At 41.8% G+C, this 14,593-nt stretch overlaps 1 protein-coding gene across 1 annotated transcript in view; it reads left to right on the top strand.

Moving 5' to 3' along the window:
* LOC122793961 overlaps positions 1–14,593 on the top strand; it is a gene marked incomplete at its 3' end in the record, with an annotated part of 2,396,194 nt that overhangs the window by 2,006,940 nt on the left and 374,661 nt on the right. The window contains 1 exon segment of the mRNA XM_044062016.1: positions 850–7,125. Coding sequence (XP_043917951.1) covers positions 850–7,125 — 6,276 coding nt within the window.

The following is a 14,593-nucleotide window of genomic DNA, read 5'->3' as shown; positions in this document are numbered from 1 at the left end:
GGCACCCCATTATTTTGCCCTCAACCGGTAAATACCGAGGAATTTGGTACCGTTGAGAGGTATGGGTGTGTATGTTCCTGTATCTCAAAGATGGTGCAGTAGGGAGTATCTGTGATTATCTACATTGCTTGTGGGTGTACATGCTATGGGATAGTGTCTGTGGGTGGATGCATGTAAATCCTGCAGTGGAGTAGCATCTGCTGAGAATGAACTTTGTCTTGTGTCGAAGTGCTAGGATAGTCTCCAGCTCCCCCGCAGACATGCAAGCTTGTAAACAATGTGTGGGTGTTTGTGTTGCACATGTTTGCATAACACACACATGCAGTATTTTTTTCCCTTCGTTGCTTGTTTGATTTTTGCTTGCTAATGTAGTAGTTTGGAGATGAATTGGCTGGGACTAGATGTTCCTAGTGTAGTACGTATCATCACAGCATCCCCTATTGGTGGTGTACTTCATTGAACTTGTAGGTTTCATATCAAAATATTAAAATTTAAAATTGCTCTGAAGATATCCCGATCAGTGACTTTCCAAGGATTTTCTTACAGATCTACTAATATAGTATGTACTTCGCATACTTATAACTTGAAAGAAAGCCAGTGAAATCTTGAGCAAGTTCTGAAGCATTCTAAAGTTCTTTAGATTTTTTCCTCATTTGTAGTTTCCTCATTTAATAAGCAGAAAGTATAAAATGTTGGGGTAAGTATTTTAATTTTACTCTGTACAGAACTTGTATTTAATTCTTATGCTGTGCATATTGATTTTTATTATTCAGACTTGCTTTGTTTTTTTTTTGTTTTTGTTTTTTTGAGGCAGACAGTGATGCTGGCATTTTTTCCTTTGTCATACAGGTTGCATTGGGAGACAGTGTGTAGTTACTAGAACGCAGGGTGGTGAAGATAAAAAATCTGGATCTGCAAGTACAAGGGGTTCAAAAAACAAATCTGAAGGTTCAACACCCAGAAGGAGGTCTGCTCGAAACAAATCTGAGGACGGTCAGTCACTTAGTTCTTCACAAGCCAGCCATTCTGAGTCAGAAAGCCTGAGCAGGAATAACTCTTCATCACAGGATGCTGCTCCTGCATCTTCAGAAAAGCAAAGTGCAAAGAGGAGGTCAAAACGATTTAGTGGTGAAGGCCCTTCAAGTAAAAAGAAAAAAGGTAAAAGCCCCAATAAGGCCTCCAGAAAATCTTCCAGTGATCACGGTGAAAGTGGAAGCGAAAGCACAGATGTTGAAGAGACAGAGTTGTCGCCTCACTCTCCTGCTTCAGCTGCAGACCAATACATAACAGAAAGTAGTGAACTACATCAGCTGCCAACAAAAGATGATTCGGGATGTAATCTTGACAGCATGGATGTCAGTAACTTGAGTGCAAATGAAGAACCTCATTGTACAGAAGATGAACTAAAAGATGTTCCTGCCACTAAGACCATCACATCTCCAGACATACTACCTCCTCCTTTATTAACTTTACCTGGAACTCTGAACTTTGAAACTGAAGTAATTGCAGATAAACTGTCAGAAAAAACAGATCACTTTGAAGTTGCCGAAACAGGTATTTTAAAGGAAATGCTCCCAAGTCAGGCTGCCTCCTTGGAAATGGAATGGTCCGGTAACACCGAGCTTAAGGGTACAGAAAGTAAAACTCAAACTAAAGGTGTGCATCAAGAGGAAAGTGAAATGACTGTCTCAGTAAAAGAAATTGATGATTTAAGTCAGTCACAGAAAGGTTGTAGTGATATTCTAAAAGCTAGTACTGAATGTCATCAGTACTCAAGTGTAGTGGAGAAGTCTGATGCCAGCATTGGGAAGACAGAGTGTGATTATATCCTACACTCAAGTCAGAGTGATGTGGATCAGCCAAAGGCTGAGAATGCTGGAGAGGGAGTGGATTGTCTTGATATTTTTTGTAAGGCAGAACAAAGTGGTAATCTAAAACCTGATGTGGAATCTGCTAGTATTGTAAGTGAAAACCTTTTGTCCCATGTGGGGCATGATGACACCACTTTACAGGAAACCAGAAATGAGTCTGATGTACCAAAGAGTGGTGGTGGGGATAACTTGAATAAAGTACAGCAAACTGAACCCCCTTGTTTGGAAACTGAAGATTGCTTCCTTACAACCATTAAAAGTAATAGTCCATCTGTTTGTCCTGAAGACCTAGAATCTGTACATGATGCAGTTAGTGAAGATGAACCCAGCAGGTCTGAAAATGATTGCAAAGTTTTAATTCCTGCTGAAAGTAGTGGTTTTGAAACCAAAGGGGCCAGTGGGCACAGAGAACATTTACAAAGTGTAAAAGAATTCCATAATTCAGAAAACAAAATGTCGCCTGTAATTGAAGGTAAATGTTTAACACTTACAAGGCTGGATAATTCTATCAGTTCAGAAACCAAGGCATCCACAGAAACTATGGCTGAAAGTAGTGAGCATCTTATTGCAGTATATCAAGATAATGTAAAAGATGAAGTTAAGTCATATACAGTCACACCGGACAGTGAACACACAGTAGAGGATGTTTGCAGTAATACAGAAGCTAAAGAGAAATCCAATACAAGTCTAAATGAAGATGTTGAATCTGCAAGTAGAATGTATGTAGATAACTCTTATAATATGGAAAATAAATCCAACATTTCAAATGAGTGCACTGAACATTTAAGCAAAGAGACACGTGATTCAGCTACAGTAAAAACAGAAGAGCAGTCTGTCCAAAGCCCTAAGCATTTATGTGATGCTGAAGGTGTCAGTACTACAGAAGCAGAAGGGAAAGCCATTGCTTTGAATGCAATTGCTGATCGTGTAACTCAAGAAGAAAAGACAGAATCTGGTAACATGGAAACTGAAGAGTGTGCTCTAAATGAAAGCTCTATGATAAAGATTGATGCAGATATGGAAATGGAAGTTAAATTCAGCAATAATGTTAATAAAAAAAATGAAAGTATAGAAAATGTAAGTGTCAAAGAGGCCAATAATTCCATCCATTTAGAAGTCAAGGAGTGTGAAGAAACTGCAGATTTGAAAACTGAGTCATCAAAACCAGCAGAACAAATGGATAGTACAGAGTGCAAGTCTAAAGGCAGTAAAGCATTGGAGGAACATGGTAAGCTTGAAAGTATGGAGCAAGTAGATGCCAACATTACAGTAATAACCGAAACATTAACAACTGTACCTAAAAAGGATTTGGGTCAAGCGGAAGAAAATAATAAGTTGGAAACTGAGAATGGTTCTGTCCTGTCCAAATGTGATGGTTCTGCTTTACCTAAAGAATTAAGTGGGGATGTTTTAGAAAAGCAAATTTTGCATAAGGGAGAAGAACCTTGCGTACGTTGTGAAGAAACTGCAGAGTTGCCAAAAGACGGAGAGGAAGCAAGGAGTTCTAATACAGAGATGCAGCCTGTGCAGTGCGACTTAGCTGGTGTTAATGTTTCTAACGATGAACTGCTAGACAATTCAGAACTAGTAAGCGCAGAATCTGTAAGAATGCAGACAGAATGTGTCACATCACAGCTAGCTGTTTTGGATAAATCAGAACCAGACAATCTACAGTCTGATGTGCCATTACAGTTGAATATTGGTGACAAAAAAGATAACCAACAAAGTGCACAACTGGTTGTAAATGAGAAGGAAAAAGTAGATCAGCTCAGAAGATCTAGCCTTCGCTCCTCAAAGTCTCAACTTCTGCAGGAGAACACCAAGCAAGAAAGTAACACACAGGCTGGTGCACGTGACTTGTCTAGTATTCATATTGCTTCAGAAGCTAAACCAACAGCCATTTCCGCACCACTAATTGAATCTGTAAATATGCAGCCTGATTTGACATCGCATTTATCTGTTTGTAATATACCTGAACCTGAAAAGTTGCAGTTTGATGAGCCATCACAGCTGAACTTCTCTGAGAAAAAGGGTGACCTAGAAACTGCAGCACAAATAACTGTGGATGAGAAAGAAAAAGTACATCAGCTCAGAAGGTCTGGTCTTCGCTCTTCTGTGAAGTCTCAGTCTCTGCTGGAGAATAAGGAAGAAAATAAACTGCAGCCTATGGAATGTGAGTTATCCAGTGTTCATAGTACCACTGAAGTTGAACACTTGCCATCCATTTCAGAACTAAGTAAGGAATCTGTAACGATGACGACGGACACACTGATATTGCAAGTAGCTGCGGGTAATAAATCAGAACCTGGAAAGCTGCAATCTGATGTGCTTTCACAGTCGCCTGTTGCTGAGAAAAAGGTTGACTTAGAAACTGCACCAGTGGGAACTGTGGATGAGAAAGAAAAAGTACCTGAGGTCAAAAAGTTTAATATTCGTTTTTCTTTGAAGTCACGGTCTCTGCCGAAGAATATTAGTCAAGAAAGTAATGTTTTTACTAAAACTTCAAATGAAAGGACTAGGCGTAAATTTACTGTAGAGCAAGATAACAGCAGTAGTCAGAAGACACAGGATCATTCATTAGAAATACAGAATGAAAAAAATACAAGTTCAAGTTCTGTAGACATGGAACAAAAACAGGTAAAAATGGAGGAAGAGACTGTTGTATCCAAAAGTGAATTCCTTGAGTCTTTAAAGAAAGTTGAACAAAGTATTACTACAGTAGAAAAAGTTATCCCTTGCAAAGCAGAAATTGAAAGTAAAGAAGAGACAGGAGCAACGGCATTCCAGATTGCCGAAGATAAAAATAAGCTATCCTTTGGTGAACATTTAGAGCCCATGGAATGTGACCTTTCCAGCACACAGGTAAAATCTGAAGTTGAAAAGCAGTTTGGTGTTTCAAAGCCACTTGAGAAAGAATCTGTGGAACAGCAGCCTGAAAACCTGCCATCATCACAGTGTACTGCAGATGATAGAAAAGGTAAGAAAGTTGCTGAGCTTGCAGATAAAATTGAACAAAATAAAACTGAACAAAATGCTGCTGCTGTAGATACTAAGAAGACTGTAGATAGTGTCCAAAAAGTTATCCTTTGCAAGGCAGAACCTGAAAGTAAGGATGATAAAGGACTGTCAGGGCCCAAGAACACTGAGGATAAAAATACTTTCTCTTCTACTGGAGGCTTAGAACCCATGGAATGTGACCTTCCCTATGGCGAGAGAAAATCTGAAGTTGAAAAGCAAGTGGATGTTTCAGAGCCACTTAAAAAGGAATCTTTGAAGCAGCAGTCTGAAAACCTGCAGTCACAGTCTACTGTAAGTGACAGAAAAGGAGATCAGGAAGTAACTCCATCTTTAGTAGCAGCCCAGCAGAAGGAGGAAAGCAAAGGACGACGGCCTAGAAGATCTAGATTTCATTCTCCTTCAGTTGTTTGGAGTCCGGAAAAAGGCAACAAAAGAAGCTGTAGATCACGTTCCCGTAGTCCTGATAGAACAGAAGGCAGAGAAGTGTTTGATACAGAAAGAAAAAGTAGAGGCCGCTCTCGGTCTAGATCTCGAGTAGAGGGCAAAGATTCAGTAGATCAGAATGATAAATGCGAATCTTCTCAGCAGAGAACATCTGCAACAGCTGAAAGTGATTTGAAGGCTGCAGGAGGTAATGATAAACAGCAGAATCAGGAAATGAAAAAAGACTCAAGTATGGAAAAGATAGACTTATTAAGCATTAGCATTTATGAAGCTCTTTCATCAGACAAAACTAGGAATAAGTCCGATAGAAGTGAAGGATTTGGATTTTCTCATCCAAAAGAGAAGTGGACAAATGATAACTGGAAAAGTGCAAAGGGGAATGATAGATACAAGAAAAGTATCCAAGAGAAAAAAACTGAAGATGAAAAGAGAACTACCCAAGAAAAGAAAAATGAAGATGACAAGAGAAGTGTCCAGGAGAGGAAGAATGAAGATGACAAGAGAAATATCCAGGAGAGAAAACATGGAGAAGACAAGCGTAATATCCCAGAGAGAAAACATGAAGATGACAAGAAAAGTGCTCAGGAGAAAAAAACTGAAGATATGAAAAGGGAAAAACCTAGCCTTTTATCCATAAATGTTTATGAATCTCATCAGGATAAGACAAAGAGTAAATTGGACAGGAATGAAAGAGGTGGTCTTTCTCCTCAACTAAGGGAAAGAGAGTGGGAGAGAGAGAGATGGGAAAATGATAACTGGAGAAATGTAAAAGGGAATGATCGATACAAGAGGATTACCCAAGACAGAGAAAATGAAAATATTATAGATTGGGATGAACAAATGAACATTGATACTTTTGACCCCTATTCATTTGACAATACAAGAAATAGACCTGGGAGAAATGAGAGGGACAGATTTCCTGAGCAGAGAGATAGATGGACAGATGATAACTGGACAAATGCAAGAGGAAATGACGGATTCCGACGAGAGAGCCTAGGTATGCATTTTCAAGATGCTAGACATGAAATTGATCAACAGTGGAATGTGTTCGAGTATGATCCTTATTTAGCAGAAAGAAATACAGTTATACCAGAATGGGATGAGTGGGGTGGGCATCCACAGCCAAGAGACAGATGGACAGAAGACAGCTGGAGACATGAAAGACTGCATGACAGATTTAGAAGAAATCTTGAAATACGGCATGAAGATACAACCCAGGAACCATCTGAGCAATTCAATCCTTGCGGTTATGAGCGATTTCCACTTGAGAGGCGTACCCATGATATGCCAGATTGGATAATAATGGAGAGGGCAAGAGCAGAGTTTGACAACAGGAATAGAGTTTTTGATAACTTTACTGAACGTAGGTGGGAAGAAAATAGAAATGATATACCAAGGGACTCTTGGGATTGGAGCTCCAGCCCCGATTGGAAGCCCCACCCTGAGCAGGGGCCACTGCATGAACTGGTGCATGAACACAATGCCTTCAGGAATGATTTTGACTTTGTAGAACAAAATGAAGATCACAGGCAAAATAGGCACTCTTTCTCATTGACTGAAGGTATTTCTGGAATTGATGATTCCAGATTTAGTGATGAAAGGTCTGCTAAAAAGAAAACTGAAGACACTATTGAAACTCCAATTGACCGCTCTGGCTGGTCATCTGCCTCTAACTGGGCAGCAAGAAAAACATTGCCAACGGATGTTCAAGATTACTATTCAAAGAGAGGGAAAAACTCCTCTGTTTCAGAATCTATTGGAAAGAAACAAAGTGATGAAGCGTCTGCTCAAGGTATGCATTTATGAATTAAATTGGATTTTATGGCCTATGTGTTACTTGTAGTAAAAGTACATGAAACTGTAGAGAGTGCCAATACCCATTAGTGTTTTTAAATATACTAATTTATTTTTGTTTTGTTTCTTTGCTGTCGGATTTTGCTGTGTACTTAAGTTGCCTTTACTTTGATATGCAAAATCTGTTCATTCTAACTGTAGCTAAACAAAGATGTAGAGTACTTGTAAACTGAATTGCCGTCAGTAGTTTTGGATTGATGCATCAAAGAAGCCAAAGTAATCTTAAAAAAAAATGTAAGAATAAAAATGGGCTGTAGCCAAGAGCTCCCTGCATCTGTTTAGTTGGTACTCTGAAGTTGTGGACTTGGCAATTTAACAGCACAAGTCATTTTAACTTTTTTTTCCAAACAAAGCTTTTATTAAAGGGCATCACTTTGTAGTAGTGTGTGTGGGCCTATATACAACTGTAATTGTATTGATCTATACATGTATATGTGCATCATACATATATGTGGATTTGTGTATATACTTATGAAATATGTGCATAATAGAAATAGCAAGATAAACAGATAGTGGTAATTTCTCACAAATTTAGTGTCTGCATATATGTACATTTGTTTGTATACGGCAAATTTAACAGTGGATGCTGAAGAGTTTTGATAAAAATATCTGCCCAAAAGTGCTATTCTGCTAATGTCCTTCTAGTCATCTGTTACAGTATTCATTACATGAGTGAGTTCCCCGCCACAGACGACCCACCATCGCCCAGTGTACAAAAGACTTTTACTACTGTAGGGTGTATGTTATGTCACACTTGGGCTGTGATCGGATGCCAGCCATAAAAGTGTTGTACACATGGACCATCCTCAGAACTTCTCTGCCGCCAGACCTGAATGCCACTTTCCAACATACTGTCTGAGTCATTTGCAGTTCTTCAGTTTTCAGATAAGTGCCCCATTGTGGAATTTTTTTTTTTGTGACTAATTTGCTACCATTTCTGGTTATGGTTTATGTCATCCAAGAAGGTCAAGTGCCAGTGTGGACGACAAATTCCACACAAGGATAGCCACCTCCAGTGTCTATTCTGCTTAGGCCCAAACCATGACCACAAAAATTGCTCTATTTGTCATGCTTTTGTCCCAAAGACCTTAAGGAGTAGATTATCCTCTTTAGCTGTCTAGACAACCAGCTGTTAAAGCTGCTAGCATAAAGCATTATGGAGGGAACGTTGGGGCCCGAAGGCAAGTAGAGTTTGAAGCGGAAGGCCAGAAAACAAAGGCCTTAACCTTCTGCTGCATTTCTGAATACCAACGTCTCTTTTAAGGCAGAGGAGAACCTGGAGACACGACCGTTTCACAGTTCAAATCCGCAGGCCTAGCCTGACGTCAAGGCCACTTTGCATCTGAGCTTAAGCACATCCAGAGAGGCTGAGCAGGTATCTATTTTGGATGTCCGACGTCAACCACAGCTCGTGATAAGGGAAGGCCCTAAGGGGATTCCTCAGATCCTTGTAAGGGAAGAGGTAGATTCTAATCTGATAGAATGTAGTCCTACGCTGGGACTTCCTGCCCTATATTGGGCAGAGTTGCATGGAAAGAAGAAACAGAAAACCAGATATTTATCTCAGCCAAAATAATGTGCTAGTGACAAGCAACAGCTCACTCAGGGCCTTTTCAGTACCCGTATGCCCCTTAGGCTTCCCCCGGGTTTTTCACCTCCATCTCCCAGTACAGCTTCCTCACTTAAAAAGACTAGGACAGAGGATTCTTCAGAGGAAGAGGCGTCCTCTGGGGAGGAAGGCTCCTTGCTACACCTTTCTTCCCTTACTACATGAGCTTTGGTCTTCCCCATCATGTAATGAATACTGCAACAGATGAATAGAAGGACATAGAATAGTTGTGTCAAATCTTACCATAACAATAGATGTCATTCTCTTCACTGTTGCAGTATTCCTATCCTCCTTCCTTCCCCCCTGCCCTTTCTTCTTCGATGATTCTTACCCTACTTCCTTAGGCAGGCATTCCTTTTGGGGCTGTCATTTCTGAGGATGGTTTGCGTACAACACTTTTAAGGTTAATGTTTGATCACAGCCTGTGTGCGACGTACTATCCACCCTGCAGTACCCATTTTTTGTATACTGGCTGACATCGGGTTGCCTACGTCAGGGAATTCCCCCATGTAATGAATATTGCAAAAGTGAAGAGAAGGACATCTGTTGTGGTAAGATTTTACACAGCTATTTATCTAACAAAAATACAAAGGTGGCAATACTTGTATAGTACAAAAACGTAGTGAAACATCACATTCCAAAAAGCTTTCCTGCAGCCATAGCATTGATTGAAGACAGTACTACATTTTAAATTCGCAAAGATACCTTCCTGAAGCCCTTGAATTTTAAAACATAATGTTGAAAGCTAGCATGTATTGCTACAGTACCTGAGTACACAGTCCCTACCAGGAGTGGACCCCCCCCCACACACACACACACACCTCTATACCTGTATAACCTAAGTTGCTATGTTTATCAAAGTAAACTTTGTCGATCAAATATACACAGCAGTGCAAATGAATGAAATTGCGTTGTTTTGTCCCCATGCAGGGCATAACAATGAACACAGTTTGAATGACGGTAAGACTAATGCATATACAGTAATAATTAAAATATTAACACAGTAGATTACCACAATTGGACAGGAAGCCATTAGACAATGTTATACTAGTAGGTATTGCAAGACTGACACTTCACATTGTGATTGCTTAGAATATTGCACCATGATATATTCTGATGTTCATATTGCACATGTATGGTGTGGTGACTCACTCCTGACTGTTGCACATTTAGGAAGTAATAGCCTAAGAAATCATGCTTAACTGTACCAGTTATTTAAGCAATTTGCTAGAGTGATGATTACTATAGCTGATACTTCATAGCAAATGGCATATTGATCTAATTATTTGCTCTCATACCTGGTATTCAAGTTCAGCAGACTTGTGGATAGAGGGACGAAACTGCTGTTCAGTCCAGATATTTTGCAGTGTAAGCTGCGATACTGCCTGCCTGACCATTTGCAAAAACAGTATGAAAATGGCTCTCCTCCAGTGAAATGTACAACCTGTTTAAAAAAATATAAAGCCCCCTTCTGCAGTAATTGCACATCACTTGAAGGAATCCCTTCCCCACAAAAAAAAAAAAATCCAAAATAACCTAAGGGAAGCATAGTGGTGTAGCACTTAACATTTCTGTCACACAGCATTTAGTTTTACAGTTCACTTCTCAGCTGTGATGCCTTCTGTATGGAGTCTGCACATCCTCCCTGTGTCTGAGTTTTTGACAGGTGTTCTTTGTAGTCAATACTGCAGTATTGATCTTTAGGGCTCTTTCTGCTATGCAGAAGTTTGTGATCAGGCCTGATTTCCAGAGTCTTTTTTTTTTTTTATCCTTGGCCAAAGGATATCCAGTGGCTGACATTTGGATGTCAGGGTATAAGAGGAGCATCAGTCAGCACCATATTCAGTTGTTTCTGGCAATGTAACCAGTCACACCAAACACCAAGAAAAAAACAAATTAAAAAAACAGCTCATAAATAACCAATATCAGTCAAATGTTAACAAATGAGCTTAAAAGTAAATTTAATTTTTTAATTCATGAATTTATTGTCATATGATTTTTTTGATTTTTGCATTTAAATGTTGGTTTTTTTTGGTATTATGGCAGTTCTGATGACGTCACTAAGTGAAGACGAAAGCTGTTAACTGCTGCGATTTGTGAAGTAGTGATTTGTTGGTAATCCACCTGGTTTGTGGAGCTTTCTTCTGTTTTTCTTTATGTATTCCAATGTGCATCTGCATGTACCAGCTGCTTGCTGTCTGGTTTGTTCATTTTTCTCCAAAGGTTTTCAACAGATTTTAGATAGGAGCCCATTGAGGAAAGGGGAATTCTTATGTTCAAAAAAATACAGGGCACTGTAGTTATGTGATACATAAAGAAAGAACCGTCCCTGCCCACTGTGCAGTCTAGCAATAAAGATGTGACCCTTGGCATAACAGTTGTAATTGCCACTGATAGCATCCTACTTCCTTGGCCAGGGCAACACCATGGCATATTCTTTGAGCATGGACATTGTGGACCCCAGCATGTCAGTGCTGAAAAAGGAGACCTTCCTGGACATCACCCATCAGTGGAGGGGACACCCCAGTATAGACCTTTTTTTGCCCTTCCCAAGAACAGGTAACATCAAGGTTCTGCTCAAAAACCCAGCAGACAAGGACATTGAGAACAGACAACAGTTATGTCCCTTTGAATGAGAAGTCTTTCCCTTCCCTCCTTTTCCTCTTATTCCCAAGGTACTGATCAAGGTGAGGTTGGATGGACCAAGCATGACACTCAGAACCCTTCTGACCAAGGCAACATTGGTTCTCCCTCCTCTTGACCCTCAGCAAGGGGGATATTTTACATTTTCCCATAAGTGGTAGACCCATTTAGCCAGGTGAGTAGGTCTGTCATTCAACCTCACCTGAACGCACACAAACTAACCACTTGGAAGATTGGTTTCTGACCCCAAATACTGCAGTCTGTTTTACAAAAGTGCTGTCAATCCCGAGAGAGGGGCAAGAAAATCAAATTATAGAAAATCAAGTTTTTCCAGATAGAAAAAGTTTTCTCTTTTGTGCAAGGACAAAGACCATAATTCTTCACTGGCAGACATAAACCTAGTGTTAGAATATCTGTCAGGACTATTTCTCCAGGGACTTTTACAGTATTAATTTACATGTTATTTCTGCTTGCTTTACCTTCTCCCCCATCTATTCTCACCCTTACCTTGCAACTTTTTAATAAGGTCATAATCTTAGAACACCCCTCCTCCACCCCAGTAGAAACCCTGTTGCTACCTGGGATTTTAAACTATGTCTTAGAAAAACGCCACCTTTTGAGCTAGCAGATGCTCTTTGTGTTTCACTGTTGCAGTCATCACATTAGGGTTATCCCTGCCAGGGTAGCAGTCAAGCCGGCCTGAATACCAGAGGCTTAGTATTTCTGCGTCAGTTGCTGTCCCTTCAGGACTGACGTCAGGTCGTCAGTGTAAAGGTAAGGCAGGCGATGCCATTACATCAGTCTTTCTTGCCATGGAGCCAGAAGCAGTTCGCATGAGTGCCGGTTGGCCGCTACCTGAGTTTTGTTTCCAAATTGAAGTTGAAGTCTTCTAAAGCTAAGTACCCCATTAGGGATTCTTTTTTCTTGCACTAACCGATGTCAGAAAAAGTTAATTGTCTCGCCTATGGAAAGCAAATACCACACCGAGACTTCCATTCTTACTGCTTCACTTGTTTAGGCCCAGACCACGACGTCCCCTGTTGTCACTTCTGTGCTTTGTTCAGCACAAGAACTATCCGTCGTTGGGCCCTTATTATAGCCAGATATTTTTGCTTACAGTCCTCAAATTCCGATATGGCTTCGGTAAGCCATCCAACAGCAGGTCTTCTGAAAAAACGTAAAGACATAGACATACTGCACAGATCCAAACCTACCAGTGAAGCTTCCGTTAAGCTAATCATCAGTTATCCGGTCCTCAGTGAGGTGCTTTCACAGCCTGTGATACCCACTTCTGTGGTTTCCCAGGCCGCTAACGAGACCCTTTCGGAGTCCGGTATGCCGCAAAACTCAGACTAAGGATCCTGCGGTCGTCTCCACCTTGGATGGGTCCGGAGCCACTGAGCAGGCATGGGCTTCCGAGGAAGTCCTTGGCACTACCGATTCTTGACTCAGACGTCTTCTTTCGCGACTACCATTCTTTCGAAACCAGAGATGTTAAGTTGTCTATCTCGCCTTCATTCTTGCTGGATGGGTTCGGAGCCGACCTCGGCTCCGACTCGGCCACTCTAAAAGCTCGAGAGTTGGTTCCACCGGCTCGAGGCTCCCCTTATATCCCACAATGCTAGGTGAGAGTTACCTCAGATCTCGTTTGCCGCTACAGCTTCGAGGTTGGTTTTTCTACAGGTTCCTGGTAAGTACTATTTCTTGGTGAAATCAGTCTTTAAAAACCCCTTTAAGTTAATATATTTACTTAGTTTAGTGTAGTTAGAAAATTTTTTATACCTTCCCAAAAAATTTTCCGTTTTTTTTTTCCTCAAGAACCTTAGGTTCTTCCCTTGGGCCTATTGGCCTTTCCTTCCCTAGTGGAGTGTGTGTGCATTATTTATTAAATTCTAGCACTGTTTTTTATTATAAGTTAATTTTGACAGGGTGTAACTAGTGTGTCTGTGTGCGTGTTTGTGTACACCTGTTCAAACAAAAATGTCTAAAGAAGCAAAGGTCTCCGGATTCAAGAAGTGTGATGCGTGCTGTCAGAAAATGTCTCTGACAGACGCTCACACTTCTTGTGTCTATTGTCTGGGGCCTTTGCACCTGCAGGACTCCTGTGCTGTGTGCCATGGCTTCAGCCCCAGGGTCCTGCAGGAAAGAAAGAATAAATTGATTCTTAGAGGCTTACTCAAGCCAGAGGATTCCCTGTCTGTTTCAACAGGGAAGCCCTCTAAGGCATCTAGGTCTTCGGCTCCGGCTACTGAGCCGAGACCTAAGGTTTCTCAACCTTTGCCTTCATCGGCTCCGGCTGGTGCCGATAAGTCTCAGTCCACAGTTTCTGTGGCCCCCTCGGCTCCGGACGGAGCCGAGGTAGTAGATGTTCCCGTGTCGGCTCTGACCAGACCTTCGGAGCCGACAACTAGGAAGAGGTCCAGGTCACCATCTCTTGGCTCCGTTCATTCGGCTCCAGGATCTCCCCTGCTGTCTGAACGGAGCCAAAGATCTCACTCCTCTAGGTCATCGAGGCTATCGGATCATGACCTTCAGAGGGTAGTGAGTCGACTACTTAAGTCCGAGGCACTGGCCCAGATGCTTCAGAGCCTGACTCATCAGTCGATGCCTGCCCCGGTCCTTCAACATATTCCTCCTTCGACTCTCTTGAGCTCGGAGCCGGGTCGTGTCGGAACCGAGACTGTGGTTGCGTCGAGCCGATACAATTGTCTTCGGCTCCGTCGTCGGCTCCGTTTTCTTCTTTGGAAGAATCTCGGCGCCGGACTTCCCTCGTCGGCTCCGAGGGGGTGAGTGGCATCGGACCCTTGTCCGACCCCCCTCTCCCTCTCGGTGCTTCGGCGCTGGTGAGTTCGGCTCCGACATCGGCCTCGGAGCCATCACTGTCGGTGCCGAGGGGGGTTCTTAGCTTCTTGGAGCGGGGACCTCTGGCTCTGCCTGACAGGGGTGCGTTCGAGGTCATGCGGAGTGTGTTAGAGCCTGGCTCTACTCCACAGTCGGCTCCGTCCGCCCCTCTCTCTATGGTGCCTCAGGCTAAGTCGACTCACTCCCTCATCCCGGACCGCAGAGAGCCAGCTCCTCAGGAAACCCCTGTGGGGATTTCATCCTCTTCCGAGGCCTCTCCTGATTTGGCAGAAGAGCCCCCTCGGAAGAGGAA

This window comes from Protopterus annectens, chromosome 2.part1 (genome assembly GCF_019279795.1).
Source record: "Protopterus annectens isolate FY-2018-M chromosome 2.part1, PAN1.0, whole genome shotgun sequence".
In the NCBI taxonomy this organism is placed as follows: Eukaryota; Metazoa; Chordata; order Ceratodontiformes; family Protopteridae; genus Protopterus; species Protopterus annectens.
This window is presented reverse-complemented; position numbering and strand designations above follow the sequence as displayed.